General features: G+C 36.5%; 1 protein-coding gene across 3 annotated transcripts in view; it reads right to left on the bottom strand.

The window, feature by feature from the left end:
- didum (dilute class unconventional myosin) overlaps nucleotides 1–21,839 on the bottom strand; it is a 696,374-nt gene that overhangs the window by 205,131 nt on the left and 469,404 nt on the right. For all 3 annotated transcript variants that reach the window (XM_090402302.1, XM_090402303.1, XM_090402304.1), the window contains one exon: nucleotides 11,101–11,178. In XM_090402302.1, the coding sequence (XP_090258428.1) occupies nucleotides 11,101–11,178 (78 nt within the window). The remainder of the gene's footprint in view (nucleotides 1–11,100; nucleotides 11,179–21,839) is intronic.

Raw genomic sequence — 21,839 nt, 5'->3', positions numbered from 1 at the left:
ATGACGTAGTGAGTATCGTGAGAATGAGGGAGAGAGAGAGAGAGAGAGAGAGAGAGAGAGAGAGAGAGAGAGAGAGGTTATGAAATATATAAAGCTCAGGCTAGAAAAGTTACAAGTATTGTAAGGAAAGCTAAGTTGGAGTATGAAAAGAAATTAAAGGCAACCCAAAAGGCATTTATTGTTATGCTGCAAGTAAAAAGCATGAATGCGGAAGAATTAGAATTGAGATGTAAGACTGTAATACCAGTAACAGTCTTTCGTGTGATAGTGAGGTGAAGCCATCTGGTGTAAGGTGGACTCTAACAAGATCAAATACATAGTGTGATGTTCTTACAGACTTAATGGATCGGTTGCTAGTCATGAAAAATGCATCACCAAATAAAGATGATGGGTGAGAAACAGTTAATCATAATTATCCAAACATTAATTGAGTAGTAGTAAAATCTAATGACAGAAATGAAACTGAATTTATTGAGCTGTTGCAAGACAACCTCCTCAAGTAACATGTGACAGAAGGAACTCAAGGTCAAAGAGTGTTATATTTGATTATAATGTCAGAGGGCATTTCACTTAAGGATGTAACTATAATACCTCTGGTTGGTGATAACAATCATGCAGAACTCACTTCGAAAGTGGCTAAGTTTATGAATGTTCCATTCAGGAAAGGTTACATGCTGAACTAAAAAACAGGAACTTAAGACCAACTGGGAGGTATGCAGTTCTGTACTATGGTATCATTTGTTGGATGGAAAGAATAGACAGTACATGGGAAGCATTTAAAAACTACTTAAATTATGCAATATTAGAATACTTCCCTAGAGTTTGAAGAATAAATAGAGTAGGAGTGAAATGGATATATACACTTATTAAGCAAGAGATTCATAAGAAAAGGACTGTGTGGAAGGATAATGTTAGTTATGAAGATTATAAGGAGCAGACCAGAAGAGTCAACTGCTGTATGGAAAGAATTTTGACTCTTTACAAGGCCTTGATAAGAGCTCACTTGGACTATTGCACACAGGTCTGGTCTCCTAGTTTCTGCAGTGATTTGATACAGTAGAGAAAGTGCAAATGAGAATGTTAAAAATGGTATCAGAATTGGGGAATACTGATTATGGAGACAGATTGAGAATTTGTAGGCTACAGACATTAGCAAACAAAAGGAAGAAAGGGGGGGGTGATGTGACCGAGACTTATAAACTTCCGAAAGGATCATACAGGACGTTGGTGTCGAGGCTAGCTGGTGAACGGACGTGCTATCGGAGAGCTCCTGAGAGATTTGTGTTTTTTGTTGATTTATTGGTGTTTTGGATTCAATTTAATGGACTTAAGTGTGTAATTTTGGTATATTATTGGAGCTTTATTAGCGTGGTTAGTGTACTAAAGTGTCTTATAACATAATCTATGTCGATACAAATTATTTAATATTGTGTAGTTTTGTTTTGTTTGCCTTGCGTATTTTAGTGCGTCTATTTTTGGTGTGTTATAACGTACAATTTGACAAAACACGTTGAAAATAAGTATGGCACCTGTGCGAAGGAAAATGGCGGCCAGTAATGAAGGTTCGCCATCGTTATCAAAGAACGGTAGCATAAAAGAAATGAGTCAGTGTACTAGCTGTGAAATGTACGCTTTGCGGAGTGCGGTCGGAGTGTGGTTAGATGATAATAAAGGATTGAATGTGTGTAGAAAATGTAGGGAGAATGAGGAATTGAAGTGTATTTCGGATCGTGAGTGTGATATTTTTGTCAACCTTCAGAATGAAGGAAATAGGGATATGACAAGAAACGGCAAGGTTGTACATGAAAATTGTGAGAGTGTGAATGTAGAAAGTGTGAATGATGGTATAAATGGTTTCTCAGAGAACAAAAAAGATGAGAGAGATGCATTGAGTGAGATCGCGTTGTTGAATAGTGCGATAGAAAGAGCAAAACAGCAGCTAGAGTGCATGAACAAAAGTAGACTGAATGAACCAACCAATAATAAAAGGTATGACAGGAAAAATAGACGTATGAATGTGAACATGAACAAAATGAAGGATAGAGTGCTGTATGGAGACTCGTTAGTACGAGGTGTGTTAGTAGAGGATTTGACAAAATCGTACCAACCTGGTGCGACCATAAAGGACGCAACTGCGTCTATTAGAGAGCAAAAGGAAAGGGTGAAAGAAATGATTGTTGTGGCAGGTACGAATGATTTGAAAGGAGATAAAATGGAAATGATAGAAGACCTGAATGAATTGTTTGAGGTAGCAAAAGAAAAGAGTGAGAGAGTTAGAATGATTAGTCTTTTGCCACGGTATGACAGTGAAATATTTAAAAGGAGGGCTATAATTGCGAATGACTTTATGCGTGGGTTATGTATGACGAGTGGTGTGGAATTTGTGGATGTGTGGAGTGAGTTTGATGGGCGAAAGGATCTATATAAGATGGATGGCTTGCATTTGAATGGTTACGGTGTAAGAAGAATTGAGAAAGTGTTGCTGAATGTAGTGGATGTGCAAATTCAGGGAAACTAGATTTGTTAGGCGGGGGGAGTAGAGATACAGTCCTTATGGAGGCAGTTGAATGTAAGAATGAATATAATATGCCAGAGCAAATAAGGACAACAAATCTGAGTGGGATAGTTAATATAAGGCATCAAGGTAGGGTTGGGGCTAATGGGGGTCTTAAATTCATGTACACTAATACTAGGAGTATTAGGAACAAGAAGGAAGAGTTTTGGGCCATGGTTGGCACTTCCAGACCACAGGTTATAGGTATTAGTGAAACATGGCTGACTGTAGATGATATAACTAGTGGGATTGAATGTGATGGGTATAGTGTGTTCAGGAATGACAGAGAGAATAAAATGGGGGGAGGAGTATTGTTGATGATAGCTGATGAGCTCCAGCCAAGGAGAATAGAAGTTGAATTGCAGGATAGAGAAAAGAGCACATTTGAGGCCATTTGGTGTGAGATTATGGCTAGCAGAATTAAATATACAATTGGGTGCTGCTATAGACCAGGTGATGGAAAAGATGGTGGTGACAGTATGCACAAGCAAATAGAAGAAATGGGTGGAAGGAGGGTGATTATTATGGGAGATTTCAACTATGGTCGCATTGATTGGAGTGAGGAGAGGACACACGGGAGGAAGGAACTGGATTTTATGCAGTTATTAAGGGATAACTATCTGCGACAGCATGTAATGGAAAATACTAGGGGTCAGAGAGTGCTTGACCTAGTAATTACATCTGAGGATTTGGCTGTAACAAATATGACCACATTGCCACCAATAGGTGAGAGTGATCATAGGGTCTTAACTTGGGAGGTGGCTAAAGGTGTAGAATTTTCAATTAAGACAGGGTACAGGTGGAATTATCGGGCTGGAAAGTATGACAAGCTTAGGAGTTTGATTGGTTCAGTGCCATGGCATGTACAACTGCAAGGACTAGAAGTTGATAGTGCATGAGAGGTAGTTAAGAAGTGCTTGCATGAAGCAATGGCTGACTGTATACCTAGAGTCCGAATAATAAATCAAGTAGGGGTTAAATGGATGAATAACACCATTAAGCTTGAGTTGCAAAAAAAGAAACAACTATGGAGGGAATTTAAGGAGAAAGTTGACCGGCAGACACATGCACGGTATAAAGCGCAGGCCAGAAGGGTGACGAGTGTGGTAAGAAAAGCAAAAAAGGATTACGAAAGAACGTTGGCCATGCAGGCTAAAGAGAATCCTAAACAGTTTTTTAGATATGTAGTAAGTAAAAGGAAAAATGTACATGGCAGATTGATTTTAAAGAATGGCGATGGTAGGTAGGTAACTGAATCAGTTGAGATAGTTGAGTTACTGAGTGAGCACTTTGCAAAAGTATATCATCCAGGTGGTGACATTGCAGAAACGAATAAACCAGCAGATTATATGGGAATTGTGGTTAATGAAGTGGAGGTGAGAAGTCTATTGCATAACCTCAATGTCAATACATCTGTGGGATTGGATGGTATACCAACTCGTGTTGTACGAGAAGCAGCTAAAGAATTGTCAGTACCCTTGACCATTTTGTTTAATTTGAGTCTCGGGTCTGGGTTAGTCCCGAGCGGGTGGAAAGAGGGGAAAATAGTTCCACTGCATAAAGGTGGTTCCAAGACTGCTGTTGTAAATTACCGACCGATTAGCATATCAGGAATCGTTGTCAAGGTCTTAGAGAAATTAGTCAAGAAAAGAATACAGGATTGGATAGATGAAAATGGGATATTGTATGGGGGACAACATGGTTTTGTGAAGGGTAGATCATGCCTCAGTAACTTGCTCATGTTTTATAACACAGTGACGGCTGAACTGGATAGGGGTAATGGGTTTACAGTGATACTGCTGGACCTTGCCAAGGCCTTTGATAGGATACCACATGGAACCCTAATCAGTAAACTGGAGCAGATGGGTATAGATATAGGGTTGGTGAGATGGATAAGAGGGTGGTTGAAGGAGAGATATCAAAGAGTGGTTTATTCAGGAGTGGAGTCTAAAAGACGTCTTGTGACTAGTGGAGTGCCACAGGGCTCTGTTCTTGGACCACTGCTTTTCAATTTGTTCATCAATGATATTGGAAAGGATCTGAGAGGAAGTGTTCACTTGTTTGCTGATGATGCAAAGTTGGGTAGAGCAATTGTGAGTGCACAAGATGTCAAAATTTTACAGGATGATTTGGATAGTTTGGAGGACTGGGATAGGAAAAATGGATGTCAATTTAATGTGGCAAAGTGTAAGGCTATGCACTTTGGGGTGAAAAGAATAGCAGCAGTATATCGCATTGGTGGAACCATACTCCAGGAGATTGATGAGGCCAGGGATTTGGGTGTGTTGGTGGATAGGGAATTGAAGTTTAGGGGGCACATTGCAAAAGTAACTAAAACAGCTCACCAAATCACTTGGCTTCTGAAAAATACTTTAACATGCAGAGACGAACAAGTTGTTGTTCCTCTGTATCGAGCCTTGATAAGACATCTGGACTTCTGTGCCCAGCTATGGGCACCAGGGTTTCTTCGTGATGGGGAGGAAGTGGAGAGGGTCCAGAGACGAGTGACCAAGATGATAGCAGGTCTGTGGAATGAACCCTTATGAGAATAGGTTGAATATTTGTGGGTTGCAGAAATTGGACGATAGGCGAAGGAGGGGTGATATGATTGAGACATTCAAATTACTGAAGGGTTTTTATAAGATTAATCCAGAAGATATTTTTGAAAATATGACTGGTGGTGGGAGGACTAGGGGCCATGCATGGAAGCTGGGCAAGAGCGTGGTTGACAAGGGTGTTAGAGCTAGGTTCTTCACTTGGAGAGTGGTAAATGAGTGGAATAAGCTTCCAGAGTCTGTTGTGGGTGCTACGACCGTGAATGAGTTCAAGGCAAGGTATGATAGATACTGTGTGAATGTTGAATAGTTGTTCTTGACATGATGTTAGGGCCTCCCTCGATGAGTCTGTCGACTCCTTGGAGTTTCCCGGAACAATAATAATAATAAATAATAACATATAGGATATCAGTAGATGGAATTTTTTGTTTCGTTTTATTTAAGGTGGGGAAAGGACAACAGAACATCCTTGAAAATTGAGAATGAATGCTATCAAGAAAGAGGCGAGAACTAGATTTTTTCTCACAGAGTGGTGCATGACTGGAATGATTCCAATTGGATGTTATGTGAGCAAGTAGTGTGAATGAATTCAAGAACAAGTATGACACCTTGTGCAAGTGGTATGTGGCCTCCCTCAATGAGTCCTTGACTCCCTAGAGGTCTCTCTTAATAATAATAACTTTACTAAATGCAGACAGTAACCTAGTATCAGAAGCAGGTGAGGTAGTTCAAATAATGAGTGCTCACTTCACTTATATCTATCAATCTGGTGTATATAATGTAGTGCACAGTGCCACCACTACATTTGATGAAGACATAGAGGTGCATAAAAAGGAGGTTCTACAGCTGTTATATAACTTGGCAAAGAATTCAGCAAATGTGATAGATGAGACTGGCACGAATGCTAAAGGAATGCTCAGCCTTGATATGTTTGCATAATTTGAGTCTTAGCTCAGGAAAGATCCTGCAGGAATGGAACGAATGTACGATAATCCCATTTCATAGGGTGGTGCAAAGACTGATCAACCTATCAGCATTTCTGGAGTAATTGTAAAGATTTTAGAAAAGTTGGTAAGAATTCGCATACAGAAATAGATGAACAAACAAGATATACTTTGCAAGAAACAGCATGGGCTTAAGAAAGAGGGATCATGTCTGAGAAATTTGCTAATATTCTATAATAATGTTACAGCTGAGTTGGATAAAGGGAATGGATGCCATATGATACTGTTGAACTTTGCTAAGGCATTTGATAGTATACCACATGAAAGGCTGTTGCATAAACTAGAGAATATGGAACTGGAATATAAATTATTGGCTTGGATAAGTTGCATCTCCCATATATAATTTTCTGACAGACAGGTATCAGAAAATTATATATGGGAGATGTGAATCTGACAGATTCAAAGGTGACCAGTGGTGTACTCCAGGGATCAGTCCTTAGACCATTGCTGTTTAATCTATACATTAATGATATTGGAGAGGAGCTGACACAAGATGTTCAATTGTTTGCTTGATGCTAGCTTGAATTCCAAACCTTAACCAAAACGACTGCCTTAAACTTTTTCAATTTTGGAAAGTTATACTGACTAATACTCAACATTTGTGTGTTTCGTAAATTGTAATTGGTAACTAATTACAAGCACAACTCTAGGAATTGCACAGTACAGAGTATGAAATCAGATACATGGAAAATGTGAAGAGGTAAATGCAATAAGAAAATAAATGTGCAATTAGTTCCATATTATTTACAAGGGGATAAGGACGGGCATTTAGAGGTAAATACAAGTAGAAAACATGCAACTATTTCCATATTTTTTTACACGGGTATGAGGAGAAACATTTAGAGGTAAATGACTAGAAAGTGTGCAATTAGTTCTGTATTCTTTTTTAAGGGGATTGTGGATAGGAATTTAGAAGTAATATGCAATTAGAAAATATGCATTTAAAAATACAGAACTAACTGCATGCTCCAGGTTTTCCAAAAAAACTTTAAAAAAAAAAAAAAAGGGCAATGATGAGTCCAAGGACTTCCTTGGAGTGTAGTTCTGTATTCTTTTTTAAGGGGATTGTGGATAGGAATTTAGAAGTAATATGCAATTAGAAAATACAGAACTAACTGCATGCTCCAGGTTTTCCAAAAAACTTAAAACTTTAAAAAAAAAAAAAAAAAAAAAGGGCAATGATGAGTCCAAGGACTTCCTTGGAGGTGTCACTAAATAGCAGATATCCTACAACTGCACCAAGACTTTACCTACAAAAAGAAGTTACAGACATATGACTCTACTCCTTATTTAAAATTTTTACCATCATCTTTTTAGCATACAGTCAACCCAACAACAATATGAATAAATGTGAAAACTAGACCATATAAATAGATCTCAGTACATGCACAGTTAAGCAGCACTGCAGTTACTATAGCAGAATTGTGAAATGACCACATCTGCTACCTATCTGGAATCAGGCTCACACTGATTATTATTTTGGTTTAAAATCACTGAAGGAATCAGCCCCTAAAGTTTAGCAGATTCTTCCTGGGGCATCCTACATAATATAAAATACTTACTAGTTGTATAACAGACATGCACATTAGACATATTATATTTTTTAAATAACAGCTTCACACAAGTAAGAGAACTAAATATAATTCTTTACTCCTATATATTTCCCTCAATATAAAAAAAATATAAAAATACTCACTCATCTTATTTACTAATAATAATCATTATTACTTTTGTACTCTATAAAGTTCTAGGAGATATAATAATAACATTCTTTTCTTGAGCTCCATGGTGTCACAAGACTCATCGTGGGAGGTCAATGCAAGTAAACACAAAGCCTATCGTATCACTCCTGAAACTCATTCACTGTTTGCACTTTCACAACCCTCTCAAGGCAATGCATTCCACGCTCCTACCATTCTCCGTGCAAAAAATTTACTTGTTATCCTTTTACTCACTACTTCCTTTTGCAATTTCCAGGGATGGCCCCCATGTCCTTGTTCCTTTCCTTCATTCTACCTTATGAAAAATCCCCTCAATGTTAATCTGATAATAACACTTCAACAGTTTCAATGTCTCAATCATATCTCCTCTTTGTCTTCTATCCATCAAACTCTGCAGTCTGCATGCTCTCAGTATATTCTCATAACCAGCATTGTACAGTCCTGTTATTATTTTTGTTATCTGTCTGTGTACCTCTCCAAGTTTACTTCATTCTTTACAAATCCCAGTGACCAGAACTGAGAAGAGAAATCCAGATTTGATCTGATCAAGGCTTTATACAATAGGGCCACTACCTTTTTATTTCTCATGCTCAATATCTTCCTCAATGTGGCAGCAATTGTCTGAGATGTCCTCTGAACTTTAAATTTAAATCTACAATTACCACAAGATCCTTTGCTTCCTCCACTTCTTCCAGTATAACTCTGCCAAGTGAGTATGAAGAATCCCATCCATGGATCCCAAATTTCAAACCTTACATTTAGTAGCATTAAACTGACATCTGAGATCCTCATTCATTTTCCCAACTTTCCAGTTTATTCAAATCCTCTTAAGCCAAAACATCAGCACTGTTATTAATAACCTTCCCAAGCTTCACATCATCTGCAAACAACTGAATATTTCCCTGCAGGTCCATGACAATATCATTGCCATAAAGACTGAATAATGGTCCTAGTACTGAACTCTGTGGAACTCCATTTGTAATCTTTTTATTGGATTGGTGACTGGCTTTCTGATATCTATCAGAAAGCCAGTCACCAATCCAATCCACGAACCTGATATCCTACTTTTGAGAGAAACTTGAAACACAAAATTAAGAATTATCTACACGTTAACACAAGAAAAGCATATTTAATATACTGCCAGATATTTCAGTTTGAAAATAACAAACTATCATCAGTGGCTTGACAGAAAACAGTTTTTTACAAGGTAGAATACAAACAATTGATCATTCAAAATTAGAACGAGCCGCGTGATATTACATTGTTATTCACAATATCATTTCACAGAATCTCCCTATCCACAAATGTACCTCTCAAAGAGATTTTTGCAGTGTGGCCTCACAACAGAGATTCCTTACCTTGTTCTAATTTTGAATGATCAATTGTTTGTATTCTACCTTGCAAAAAACTGTTCTCTGTCAAGCCACTGATGATAGTTAATTTTCAAACTGAAATATCTGGCAGTATATTAAATATACTTTTCTTGTGCTAACATGTAGATAATTCTTAACCTGATATCCATATTCATATGCTGAAACTTAAAACCTAACCTGTCCTGTGGCACCCCTGTGAAATGCATTTGCAAAAATTACCCTCATCCACTGCTCTTGTTACTCCATTGTAAAGGGTAACTAGATTAATAAAATAAGAGCACTTATTAACAAATCCATGCTTACCTGCATAAATAATATTGCTCTCATCTGCCTAACTGAGTATACACATTCTTACCAATTTCTCCAAAATCTTAACAATTAAGAAGAAATACAAACTGGCCTGTCTGATACTGCTACTCTTTATGCAATGGTACTAGCTTACCCTCCTTCCACTCTCTAGGAAGTTGTCTGATTGCAAGACTTTCATTAAAAAATCAAGTTAATAGCATTGTCAGTTCCACAGGCACATTCCCTTAAAAGAAAAATTCTATTTGTTCCCCCTGCTTTACTGACATTTAATATAAAGAAGTATTTGGAGCAAGTGCTTTTCATTCACTTCTTATCCCTCTAGGAGTAAAGCCTGCTGTACCAAGATAAAACATCCTAATAAAGTGATCATTAAAGAGCTCAATCATATCATCTGCTTTGATCATCTGATTCCCATCTCCATCCAGCAAGGTAATCCATCCACAATTATTCTGTGGGAGAGACTATTATAATCCAAATAATGCCTTAAATAGTATATCTACTACTCCTTATGGCAAATGATTCCACCTTACCATGAAAAAAAATCTAGTTCTCTCACTTCACATGGAGGTGGATAGGTTTTCCCTCCTGGAAAATCTAGTTTTTAACCCTGTGAGGTAGGCCAACTAGCCAAAAGCAAGCATCCAATTGGTAGACAATATACTGACCCCCCCCCCCCCCAAAGAGCTTTAGCTGCTTTGGCCATAATTCCAACTAACTTAGCATTCCAGTCATATTATTGTTATCTTTGTAACCTGATTCTACATATTCACTGGTTACCGATTCCCCCCCCCCCCACCCTCTCCTCCCAAATCCAGAATAATCAAAAATCTGAGTACAGTAGTCCAGATGTAATTATATCAAGTCCTTATGAAGATGAGCAATAACTTTATCCTTACTCATCTATCTTGGCATCATGGTAATCCTTATACTGTTTTTACAACTTCAATTCCCTATTCAGCACCGTTCTCATGACTCATATATTCATGAGTCATGATCTAGGAACTGTCATTTAGAACATCAGATCTATAATGTCATTTCTGTATTGTCAAAATGACAATACAGAAATGAATTCATTAACACCTGTCCACAGCACCCATTTCTTCACATCCTTTTTAGCATTCTACATTCACTCTTTATTACCCTTCCCATGAACAACCAACCAGATATCATCCTACCTTCCAAACATCTCCAATACATTACAATACACTGAACAGAAGCAATATAAATAGCTCTGTAGTACACCACTACATTACTAACCCCCCCCCCCCCCCACCTTTTCTATTCAATTCATTCAGAACCATTGCATGACATATTCTATGAGATGCTGTACAGAAGTTCCATGGAAAATTTATCCATTTTCAGTATGAAAAACCCTTTAAAACTATTTGTGGGCAGAAAAAATTGCCACAGAAGGGATTTCACTACAATAATCAAATGGGTTAAAAACAAAGTGACATTAGGACATACAGAGAATGATGTGGAACAATATCAAAATAACTGTTTATAATGAAAAAGCTACATGCATATTATAATCTGTCTTTCAAAACTATACAAGATGTTAATATATAACTATGTTATATTCACCACATTTTCTTCTGTTAACCGGTTAATTTCATGCTGCAAGATAGCCTCAGTTTGAGCTTGTGGTGTTTTCTTCAGATTCTGTATTATGTACAAAAGTTTGTTTTATTAAATTGACAAAACTTAACATAGCAGTTTTCTATAAAAGTTCACAAAATGTTTTATAATACAAAAAATGATGAATCATTACCAAATACTAAGAATTCACAACTCAACAAAAACCTGCAAAAGAATTTCGAGATAATTGTAAAATTTTCATTACTGTTTAATAATACACAGCTTTTTCTAGCATGGTTTTTCTTAAACTTTGTAGGAAGGCACATTTTCAGCTGAATAATACAGTTCAGCACTATGAAATGAAGCAACTATCAGAATTCTGACAGAATGTAACAAAACATACACAACACATAACATCTGCATGATTGCAACTTCTATGCACTGGCAGTTGTCTACAATACCGTGAGTTACTATTACTCACAGAGTTATGGTCAATAACTCTGACCATATAGTTGCATTAATCTGAAATAGCATAATTCAAATGCATGTAAATTCAGAAATCAGCATATACAATTGTCCTGTGTTATAATTCTTAAGTCAGATTTTATATACATAAGAGATAGCAGTATATCTAGAATCCTAAGTCATAATACTATTAATGGGTTTTGTGTGATATGGTAATTAAAAGGTTATTACTATTATTACGGGCAACTCCAGGGAGTCATTGGACTCATCGAGGGAGGCCCCAAATCATATTCATCACAACTATTTGACATTCATACAGTATCTATCATACCTCGCCTTAAACTCATTCACTGTCACAGCATCCACCACAGACTCAGGGAGCGCATTCCACTCATTCACTACTCTAAAAGTAAAGAACCCAGCTCTAACACCTTTACTAACCACACTTTTGCCCAGTTTCCATGGATGTCCCCCTAGTCCTCCCAAAACCAGCCCTGTTCTCAAAAATATCTTCTGAATTAATTTTATAGAAACCCTTCAGTAATTTGAATGTCTCAATCATATCTCCCCTCCTCCGCCTATCAACCAATTTTTGCAACCCACAAATCCTCAACCTGTTCTCATATGGTTCATTCCACAGACCTGCTATCATCTTGGTCACTCGCCTCTGGATCCTCTCCACCTCCTCCCCATCAAGAAGAAACCTAGGTGACCAAATCTGAGCACAGTAGTCTAGATGGGGTCTTATCAAGGCTCGATACAGAGGAACAATAACCTGCTTGTCTCTGCTTGTCATCGTATTCTTCAGCAACCAAGTGATTTGATGAGCTGTTTTGGTCACTTTTGCAATGTGTCCCCTAAATTTCAATTCCTTATCTACCAACACTCCTAAATCTCGTGCCTCATCAATTTCCTGGAGCACGGTTCCACCAATGCAGTAAACTGCCGCCAATCTTTTCACCCCAAAATGCATAACCTTACATTTTGCCACATTAAACTGACATCCATTCTCCTTAGCCCAGACCTCCAATCTATCCAAATCATCCTGCAAAATTTTGACGTCATCTGCATTCACTATTGCCCTACCCAACTTCGCATCATCTGCAAACAAATGAACTGTTCCTCTCAGATCATTTCCTATATCATTTATGAACAAATTAAACAGCAGTGGTCCAAGAACAGATCCTTGTGGCACACCACTAGTCACAGGCCGTCTTGTGGACTCTACTCCCGAGTAAACCACTCTCTGATATCTCTCCGTCAACCACCCTCCTATCCATCTCACCAACCCTATGTCCATTCCCATATGCTGCAATTTACTGATTAGAATTCCATGTGGAATCCTGTCAAAGGCCTTGGCAAGGTCCAGTAGAATCACCGTAAACCCATTACCCTTATCCAGTTCAGCCGTCACTGTGTTATAATACGTGAGCAAGTTACTGAGGCATGACCTACCCTTCACAAAACCATGCTGTCCCCGATACAGTATCCCATTTTCTTCTATCCAATCTTGTATTTTCCTCTTGACTATTTTCTCTAAGACCTTGACAATGATTCCTGATATGCTAATCGGTCGGTAATTTACTACAGCAGTCTTGGAACCACCTTTATGCAGTGGAACTATTTTCCCCTCTTTCCACCCGCTCGGGATTGTTTGTTTGAGATTTTAAAGTGACTGTTTACAGTTACATGCAAGTATTAATATGTTTAGCTAAAATTTATATTTCTTTATTTACATTTCATCCAGTAACAATATCTGAAACTGAAATCGTTTATAAACCAAGTGAAAGTATAAATCAATTTATTAACTTCCAACAATTAATGCACTACAAATATGGCAAACACACTAGCAATGAAAGCTTTACAGCCTGCACTGCAGTGTGTAACAATGGTACAATAGTATTCGATCACATACTCTCTAAATTTAACACCTCAGTGACTTGAAGAAATATTATTTTAGACTGAACTTCTGATCTACATAATAGTTTAATGCTTTGGTATTACTGCATGGTATGCAATGCCTGACTTTGAAGGACTATAATTCTCTTATAGTTTAATTATTGCATACCATGCAGTAATGCTCAACTCACCATACACCTATTGATCACTTACAGCCACTCTCTCTTCCACATCATCAACTGCTCGCAATCTCTCCATGAAGTCACATTCACAAGAATGAAAGACCCTTATGAACTGCTCATTAAGTATCTCCACTATATCTTCTACAACAGTTATCCTTATACCATTTTCTCCAATCAATGTCATCCTTCCATAATCATTCTTTTTTTTTTTGCTGGCTGCATATCAAAAGAACTCTCTAGAATTCTTTTTGGCTTCATTAGCTAACTGCTGCTCATACCTCACTTTTGTTCCCCTAATCAACCAAGTCTGCCTTGCCTGGTCTTTGTAATCCTCATGGAATAGGATAGTACCACTTCTCTTATGCTGGCTCCATAATGCTGTTTTTCTCTGTATTACATGCTTAATCTTGTCATTCTACCATTTCACACCTACCTTATTTAACCTTCTGACCCTTGGAATACATTTAGACATTGCTTCTGTTAGATAATTCTTGAAAATCTCCTCCAAGCTGCATTAATCTCTTTTCCAGCTAACTCCTCATTCCATGCTATACCTGCAAGATGTCTCTGAGCTCTTCATATTCACCACCCATGTAGTTCCACATATACCCTTTTCTCACAGGAGTCCTCACACTGCTGGCAATCACCAAGTAATCACTTCATGGTCACTCTCACCAATTGGAGGGTGATTGGGCACCTCATTTAAAATTATATTCTCTGAAGAGATGATCAAATCCGAGACCCTCAATTGTCGTGTGCCCTCAGTTACATACTGTCTGAGGTAGTTGTCCCTCAAAAACTCAAGAAACTAATTTTCTTTACTTCCAGTTGCTATCTCATCATCCCAATCTATATTGCCTATAATAAATTTAGTTTAATCCTTTATCCAAGTGTGAGCAAACAAAGTTTGCGCCTGAAAGTATCTTCAGGACTGAGGTAAGGTGGTACAACACCAGGGCACTCCTTGCAAAGGTGAAGAAAGCTACCAACACTCCTATCTCAGTATCTCCCATAATGCAAAACACATCTCCTTGCGGATATGTCTAATGTTATGCATTAAGGGAAGGGCCACTACCCAGACTAGTTTCGACCTTTATTGAGATCTCTTCAGTGGGAGCCAGGCCCAAGTGGAGATACCAGCCAGAAACATTAGCAAGGTCATCTCTACCTATAGGAGTTGCCAAATGATGTGCCACCTTTTTAATAAATTACTCTGGATTTAGAGAAAGATGTTGAAAGTTTATTTTTCACTTGGTTAGAATATAATAAATTTAGTTTAATCCTTTATCGAAGTGTGAGCAAACAAAGTTTGTGCCTGAAAGTATCTTCAGGACTGAGGTAAGGTGGTACAACACCAGGACAACTCCTTGCAAAGGTGGAGCAAGCTACCAACATTCCTATCTCAGTATCTCCCATAATGCAAAACACATCTCCTTGCAGATATGTCTAATGTTATGCATTAAGGGAAGGGCTACTACCCAGACTAGTTTCGACCTTTATTGAGATCTCTTCAGTGGGAGCCAGGCCCAAGTGGAGATACCTTTCATAAACTTTCAAAGTCTATATTGCCATAATTAAAATCGCTCATAATGATCACCCTTTTTTATTTGCTTGGCTAATTTTATTATACATTTCATAGTCACTACCATCCACATTACGAGGTCTATAAGAACATCCAACTAAGTATTTCATTCTCAGTATCTATCTCACACCATACTGCCTCAAAACCACTGGCAATATTTTCCTCTTGCATCTCTGCTTTGCATGGACATAACTCTTTCTCTATCATCAATAGCACTCACCCTCCCTTTCTATTCTCACGAAATACATCATATCCTTCCATCTCTATTCCTGTCAGGATATCATCCTCATCCAACTGTGTCTCATTTATTCCAACAATTTTTTGGTGACAGACTCAATTAATGCAACCATTTCATTAGCCTTGTTTCTTACACTTCTAGCATCTGTATACAAACACAGCAACTCGTTCCTGGATCTCATTTCTCCATGCTCAACTCAAGCCATATCCCTTTCTCCTTATTCATCTTAGAACCCTCTTTAAATCCAACTGTTTCCTCTTAATCCCAGGTCATGCCCTTCCTTTCCTGTCTACACATGCATTCACATCCTCCTGGAGCATCCGCCTTTCTCATTCTGTATTCCCATGCCCACCCTGAGCCTCCCCGTTTCCATCTGTCTTGCACACCCATTCTCTCATTCTCTATACTCATGCTGCTTGTTTCTTCATTCATAACTACCTCTTCCGCATTGCTTCTCACTTGATCAGATTCATTCTTTGCACCCACTTCTCTACCTTCCAGCAGCAGTCTCTCCAAGCAACTCACACCAAAACCACTGAAATGCAGTCCATCACATATACTGCAGTTTTATTGACTTTGAACAAGCATTTGATTCCAGTGACAGAAACAAAATGATAAACAGATTAAAATCTATTGTTAGATTTAGAAATACAAACCTTTATTACGAATTATTATAAAAATACCAAAGTAACTGTCAAATTGAATCAAATAAAAATAGACAAATTCAATGTAGGGTTGCCCACTCTCACCAAATTTATTTATTAACTATCTCAAAGAAATATGCAAATCCATAGCTGCTGAACCAGGTCTACAAATAAACGATGCAACTATCAACCACATTAAATATGCAGATGATATGATTATTCTTGCAGAATCAAATGAGCAATTGGAAAAAATAATAAAAATCTTAAATGAAGAGAGCAAAACTTTTGGAATGAAAATCAATCTAAGCAAAACTAAAATAGTGAAAACAGAAAGAAATGAGGAAAAATTTTCAATAAAATTAGAAAATCACACACTTGAACAAGTAAAGTAATTTACATATCTTTGCAGTCTCATTACTCACAACCCTGACAAAACAGAAACAATAAAATACAAAGGATGGTCTAATATGAATAAATACCAGCATTTCAAAACAGCCTCAAACTAAAACTCTATAAAACCACTATTATACCCACAGCAACGTATGGAGCTGAGACTTCAATCAGAAAGTATTACAGAAAATAGAGCATTTGAAATGAAATGCTTAAGAAAAATAAATAAGACTCACTGGTCAGAACACAAAACAAACAAGCCCAATATGAATTAAACTATAGAAAAGATATCATAGGTATAATTCTTAAACAGCAATTAAGATGATTTGGACACCTCCAGAAAATGTCCATTCACTAAAATAAAGACCCAAAAGGCTTCAGTTCGGTGATGAAAAATTACATAAGCAAAGTGGATATTAGATACCAAAGCCTTTTGGCTCTTTATTTTAGTAATTATTTTTAAGCACCGAGCAAGAGTTCGCTTAAGAAAAATACATTTCTCTGACATTTCAAGTTCCCTGATACTGAATGAGAGTTTCTGCTCTATTAAGGCTTCTGCCTAGTCATTGAAGAGGAAATAATCGATGGCAACAGATGTCAGGCCAGTGAAACCTTATCAAAATGGACTAATAAAAGGAGAATATATAGACGCTTGAGCAGCACCTATGTCTTTTAAGCAGTCCACACTAAGGCAACTTGGGGATGCCGAGGAATGTATTCCCACAAGCTCACTGGTCAACTTACGAAACTTTCATAGTTTCTACATTCGGCTCTGAAATAATGCTGGATCTAATATCCACTTTGCTTATGTAATTTTGCATCGCTTTTGGGGCTTTATTTTAGTAGGTAGTAATAATAATAATAAGTAATAATAAAGTAGTAATAATAATAATAATAAATAACAATAAAGTGGCACTAGAAATTTTGAGGCTTTGAATGCTTCACAATAGCATGAGAGTTGGAGAAAGAAGAAAAGCATTTGGCAAATAGCAAGAAGAGTGAGAAAGGAAACTAAATATATATAAACATGAGTAAGTTTTTTTAATTAATACTTATATTGATCAACATATGGTGTTGATCAATGTACATATACATACAGCGCCTAGTATTTTTCTTGTGTGTGCGATTAATGTTCGGTGCCTTTCGGAAAAAGTTTTTTTTTGAATAAAGTGTGAATAAAATGAACAGGAAATGAAAAACAAATGAAAACCGCTTTACAGTATAATATTACCTACGGATTAGTCCTGCTTATACAATTTTTTTTTACACGGAACTCAACAATTAATCATAAGTTGATTTATAATACATCAAAAAATAAAGAACTATTTTAGGTATATTTTCGTAAATTTTAATCAAAAACTACAGTGATATAATCAGGTCCAGGATACAATTTCAGAATTTATTTGTTCGTTTCCGGGAAGATCCGAAGGGGCCTGAACGGAAAACGACGTACATTCATAATTATATGTACCATTCTTTGTTCGCTTAAACTCTTATCTCATATTTTTTGACATCTTTTAGGTGCCTTTTCTTCTCTGCGGCACCTGTGTATATTGCACACACCACCAGCCAGGCCTGTATGTGTGTATATATATATATGTGTGTGTATATATATATATATATTGATTAATGTATGGGATAACAGTAGAAGCAATGACTTCTTTGTTAATTCAACATGAAACACTTCATTCATTGTAGCCAGGGGTGTCAAACTGGTGGCCTGCATGTGGCCAACAAAGCAATTTCCTGCAGCCCACGATGCCTCAAGGAAAGATTAAAAAAACGATGGTTGCTTTTTATAATAAAACAGAAATACCATATTTAATCGAATATAACTTGCCCTCGCGTATGACTCGCATCCCTGATTTAATTTTACAAAAAAAAGAAATTAATAAGTTTTGCATATACATCGCACACACGAAAATAAAGTTTAACCACTTTCACGTTGGGGAGATAACTCTCTCTAAACAACACGCTCTCCCCAACTGTCACTATATTGCAGATGCAAGAAAAAAGTAGTTTTATTGTGCCACAGAATAGAATACAGAGACATTTGCTGTCTGCGTAATATATTTCTCAACATGTGTAATATATTTTTTTAGTGGAATTAGGCACAACTGGGATAAAAAAACAGTACTAACTAATGAATCGCATGTCCTCTTCCACATTAACCATGCTGTGTAGACTCAAGCAAAACCATACGTTGCACAAGAAAACACAGTACCTAACTAAAAACTATTATTTTTAGTTAGATGTGTGTGAGTGCACCCACTAACTGAAACTCAAAGCAGCAATTAATTAATTTCGGTTTAATTTGTTTAAATGCTATCTATTGTAAATATTAAAATAACAAAAATATTCTTTATTATTATTTTTTTTGAGTTGTCATAATCATTATATTATTATTTTATGTCTTGTAATGACTTAGAATAAATAAATTTGTTATTAATTTTCCAATTTATTTATACTCATTCTTTCACTTCCCTTTGATTCTAATTGGTGCAGGTTTTTTTTTAGTCAAAAATTTTTTGCGGCCCAATTGAGATAAAGTTTTATGGCAAATAGCCTGCGGCCCAATTGAGTTTGATACTCCTGATTGTAGCATATGTGGAACATCTGCATTAAAGGATATGAGTAATTTGTGGAAAATGAGATAATGATGCTAGAATATGTCAGAAGCAGGTGTTGATCAGGCAGATTAGAGAATCGTGGGGTATACAAGCATAATTTCAAGCGAGATCAAATGAGATACGATAGGGAGTGATATATGCATAAATGAAGGTGTTAGTCTGCAAGACAGTGACAAGAGTTAAAGAGGTGAGAGAAAGGTGATATGAAAGTAGTAGTAGTTATAATAATAATAATAAATAATAATAAAGTGTTGCCTGGCAGTAGAAATTTTGAGGATTTGATGAGTACTCCATAATAGCACAAGAGTTGGAGAAACAAGAAAAACACATGGCAAATAGCAAGAAGAGTAAGAAAGGTACTTTCTAGTACTATATGAAGTAAAGTACTACAAAGCAGAAATGGATAAAAAAAGGATATGGTGCTATACAAACTAAAAGCTTATTTTTCAAAGTTACATGTAACAGTTGTATCCTATGATTGCATTGAAAGAAAAATTGATAGAAAAATAATGATTTGAAGCAGGATAAGATGGTATAAGAGAAGATATGAAAATGTTGCTGAGTGAGAGAAAAAGAAGTGCAAAATAGTCAAGTTTGTTTTCCACTAATATGACAAGAGTGAGCTGAGATAGCAAGCTGTGATTGTGAACAATTCAGTAAGTATATAATGGTATGCAATTAAGTCGATGTATGGTGTAATTTTAATGGTTGAAAGGATATGTACTTGAAGAATGGATTATATTTGAGTGGATTTGGTACAAAATACTTGGAGAGACTGTTGTGCAGTTGAAAGAATTAACATGAATATTAAGGAAAATGAGATATATCTGTCTGGTTACACGAAGGACCCTTGTGGATGCAATGATTTAAACTGAGAAGTTGAAATAATGAGCATAATAACATGGAATGAAAGAGAGAGAGAATAATAGTATGTTAAGAATGATACCTGGAATGACAGTGTTATTATTTATGAAATTAACTGTATTATTTAATCTCAGTTTCTAACAATGTCAGCTCTTTGCTTTATGCGGATGATGTTATACTTCTAAATAAATCTGCTACAAGTCTGCAAGATTCTCTGACTAAATTGAATAGCTGTTGTAATAGATATGGTATGAAGGTCAGCAATAAAAAGACAAAGGTAATGAAAATAGGCAGAATCATTGAAAATGTCAACTGTGTTGTGAATGGAGAACCTGTGGAACAAGTAAAACATTTCAGCTACTTAGGCACGATTTTTAGTGAAGATGGTAAATTAAATATAGAAATAGACAACAGAATCAGCAAAGCTGGTATGGTGGGAAGTCAATTGAATAAATTCATATGGAATAAGAGAGAAATTAGTTGAAACACTAAATTAGCTGTATACAAGACAGTGTTCAAACCAATTTTAACTTATGGATCTGAGAGCTGGGTCAGAAGTAATACACTTGACCAAAGACTAGAGACCACAGATATGAGAGTCCTGAGAAAGATTATATGCGTGAACAGATGGCATCAATGGCAATATTATATTAAAAACAAGGATATTAGGAAAGAACTTGACATTGTCAGCATCCAGGAATGCGTTAGCAGAGCTAATCTCAGGTGGTATGGTTACTTCAACAGAATGGGCAAAGAAAGATTAGCAAAACAAGTTTTCTCAGCCAGGTTGGCAGCAAAACGACACAGAGGTAGACCAAGATATAGGTGGATTGATACAGTACAAAGTGCCTTAGATGATAGAAATATAAGATCTGATAATGTTGGAGTCTTCACAAGTAACAGACTGATTTGGAAGAAAATTGTAGATAGGAAGTTAGTAATAATGTAATTTTTTTCATGTAGTACTATCATATCCTGTACACCCCTTGAGGGTACATGACAGGAATTTGATGATGATGATGAGTTTCTAACAATTTTTTTTTTAATTTCAGAGTGTACCTATATATGCACAAGGGTTCACTCCAATTGGTGAAATGACTAACTCTTTCTTTCAGAATCCAAAAAAAAATCACTGACTCAAGACTAAATAAACACATTTAATAAAACACAAACAATATATACACTTCAAATAAAGTTAGTTACATAATTAACTACGAATTAATTGGATCCAAAGGCGTTTTAAAGAAACTTACAGTTAAGAGATTAGCCATTCTCTGACTCAATCTATTACTGATTTGTTTAACATATACTTCATCTCATTTTACTGGACTAAACACTTTGTTTACACAATAACAAAATGTACATAGTCAGTTTCTCTGTTAAGACTTCATGTAGCTAGCACACATTAATTCTTCTTGACACTGAAGTGTAGATATTCTGAATTCACCTAAGTATAAACACTTTCACTTCATGCAATTTCTTTCCAATCAGCATTTCTTCGAACATTTCTTTAGAACATTATTAACAATATCTTCTTTTATTTACGAATACTTATTAACAAGTCTTCCACCTTAAAAACTCAGTTCTACAATCCCCTTTTTGGAATCTGCTATTAATCTTCCAATCAGCATTTCTTCGAACATTCCTTTAGAACGTCGATTGCAATATCTTCCTTTATTTACCAACACTTGCTGACAGTCTTAAATCTTTAAAAACTCATAACTCTACGATTCCCTTTTCAGAATCTACTTTTAATTTTCCTCCAACTATCACATAAAAACTTAAGTTCCTCCTAACTGAAATATCTGCCGGCCAGCATTCTCTTTTCTCCCTCGAACGCTCTCTTGTTTA

Source organism: Typopeltis vanoorti, chromosome 13 (assembly GCF_054136105.1).
Source record: "Typopeltis vanoorti isolate ZY-2024b chromosome 13, IOZ_Tvanoo_1.0, whole genome shotgun sequence".
Classification (NCBI taxonomy): domain Eukaryota; kingdom Metazoa; phylum Arthropoda; class Arachnida; order Uropygi; family Thelyphonidae; genus Typopeltis; species Typopeltis vanoorti.
The sequence above is the reverse complement of the archived record's forward strand: the minus strand, read 5'-3'. Positions and strand labels throughout refer to the sequence as shown.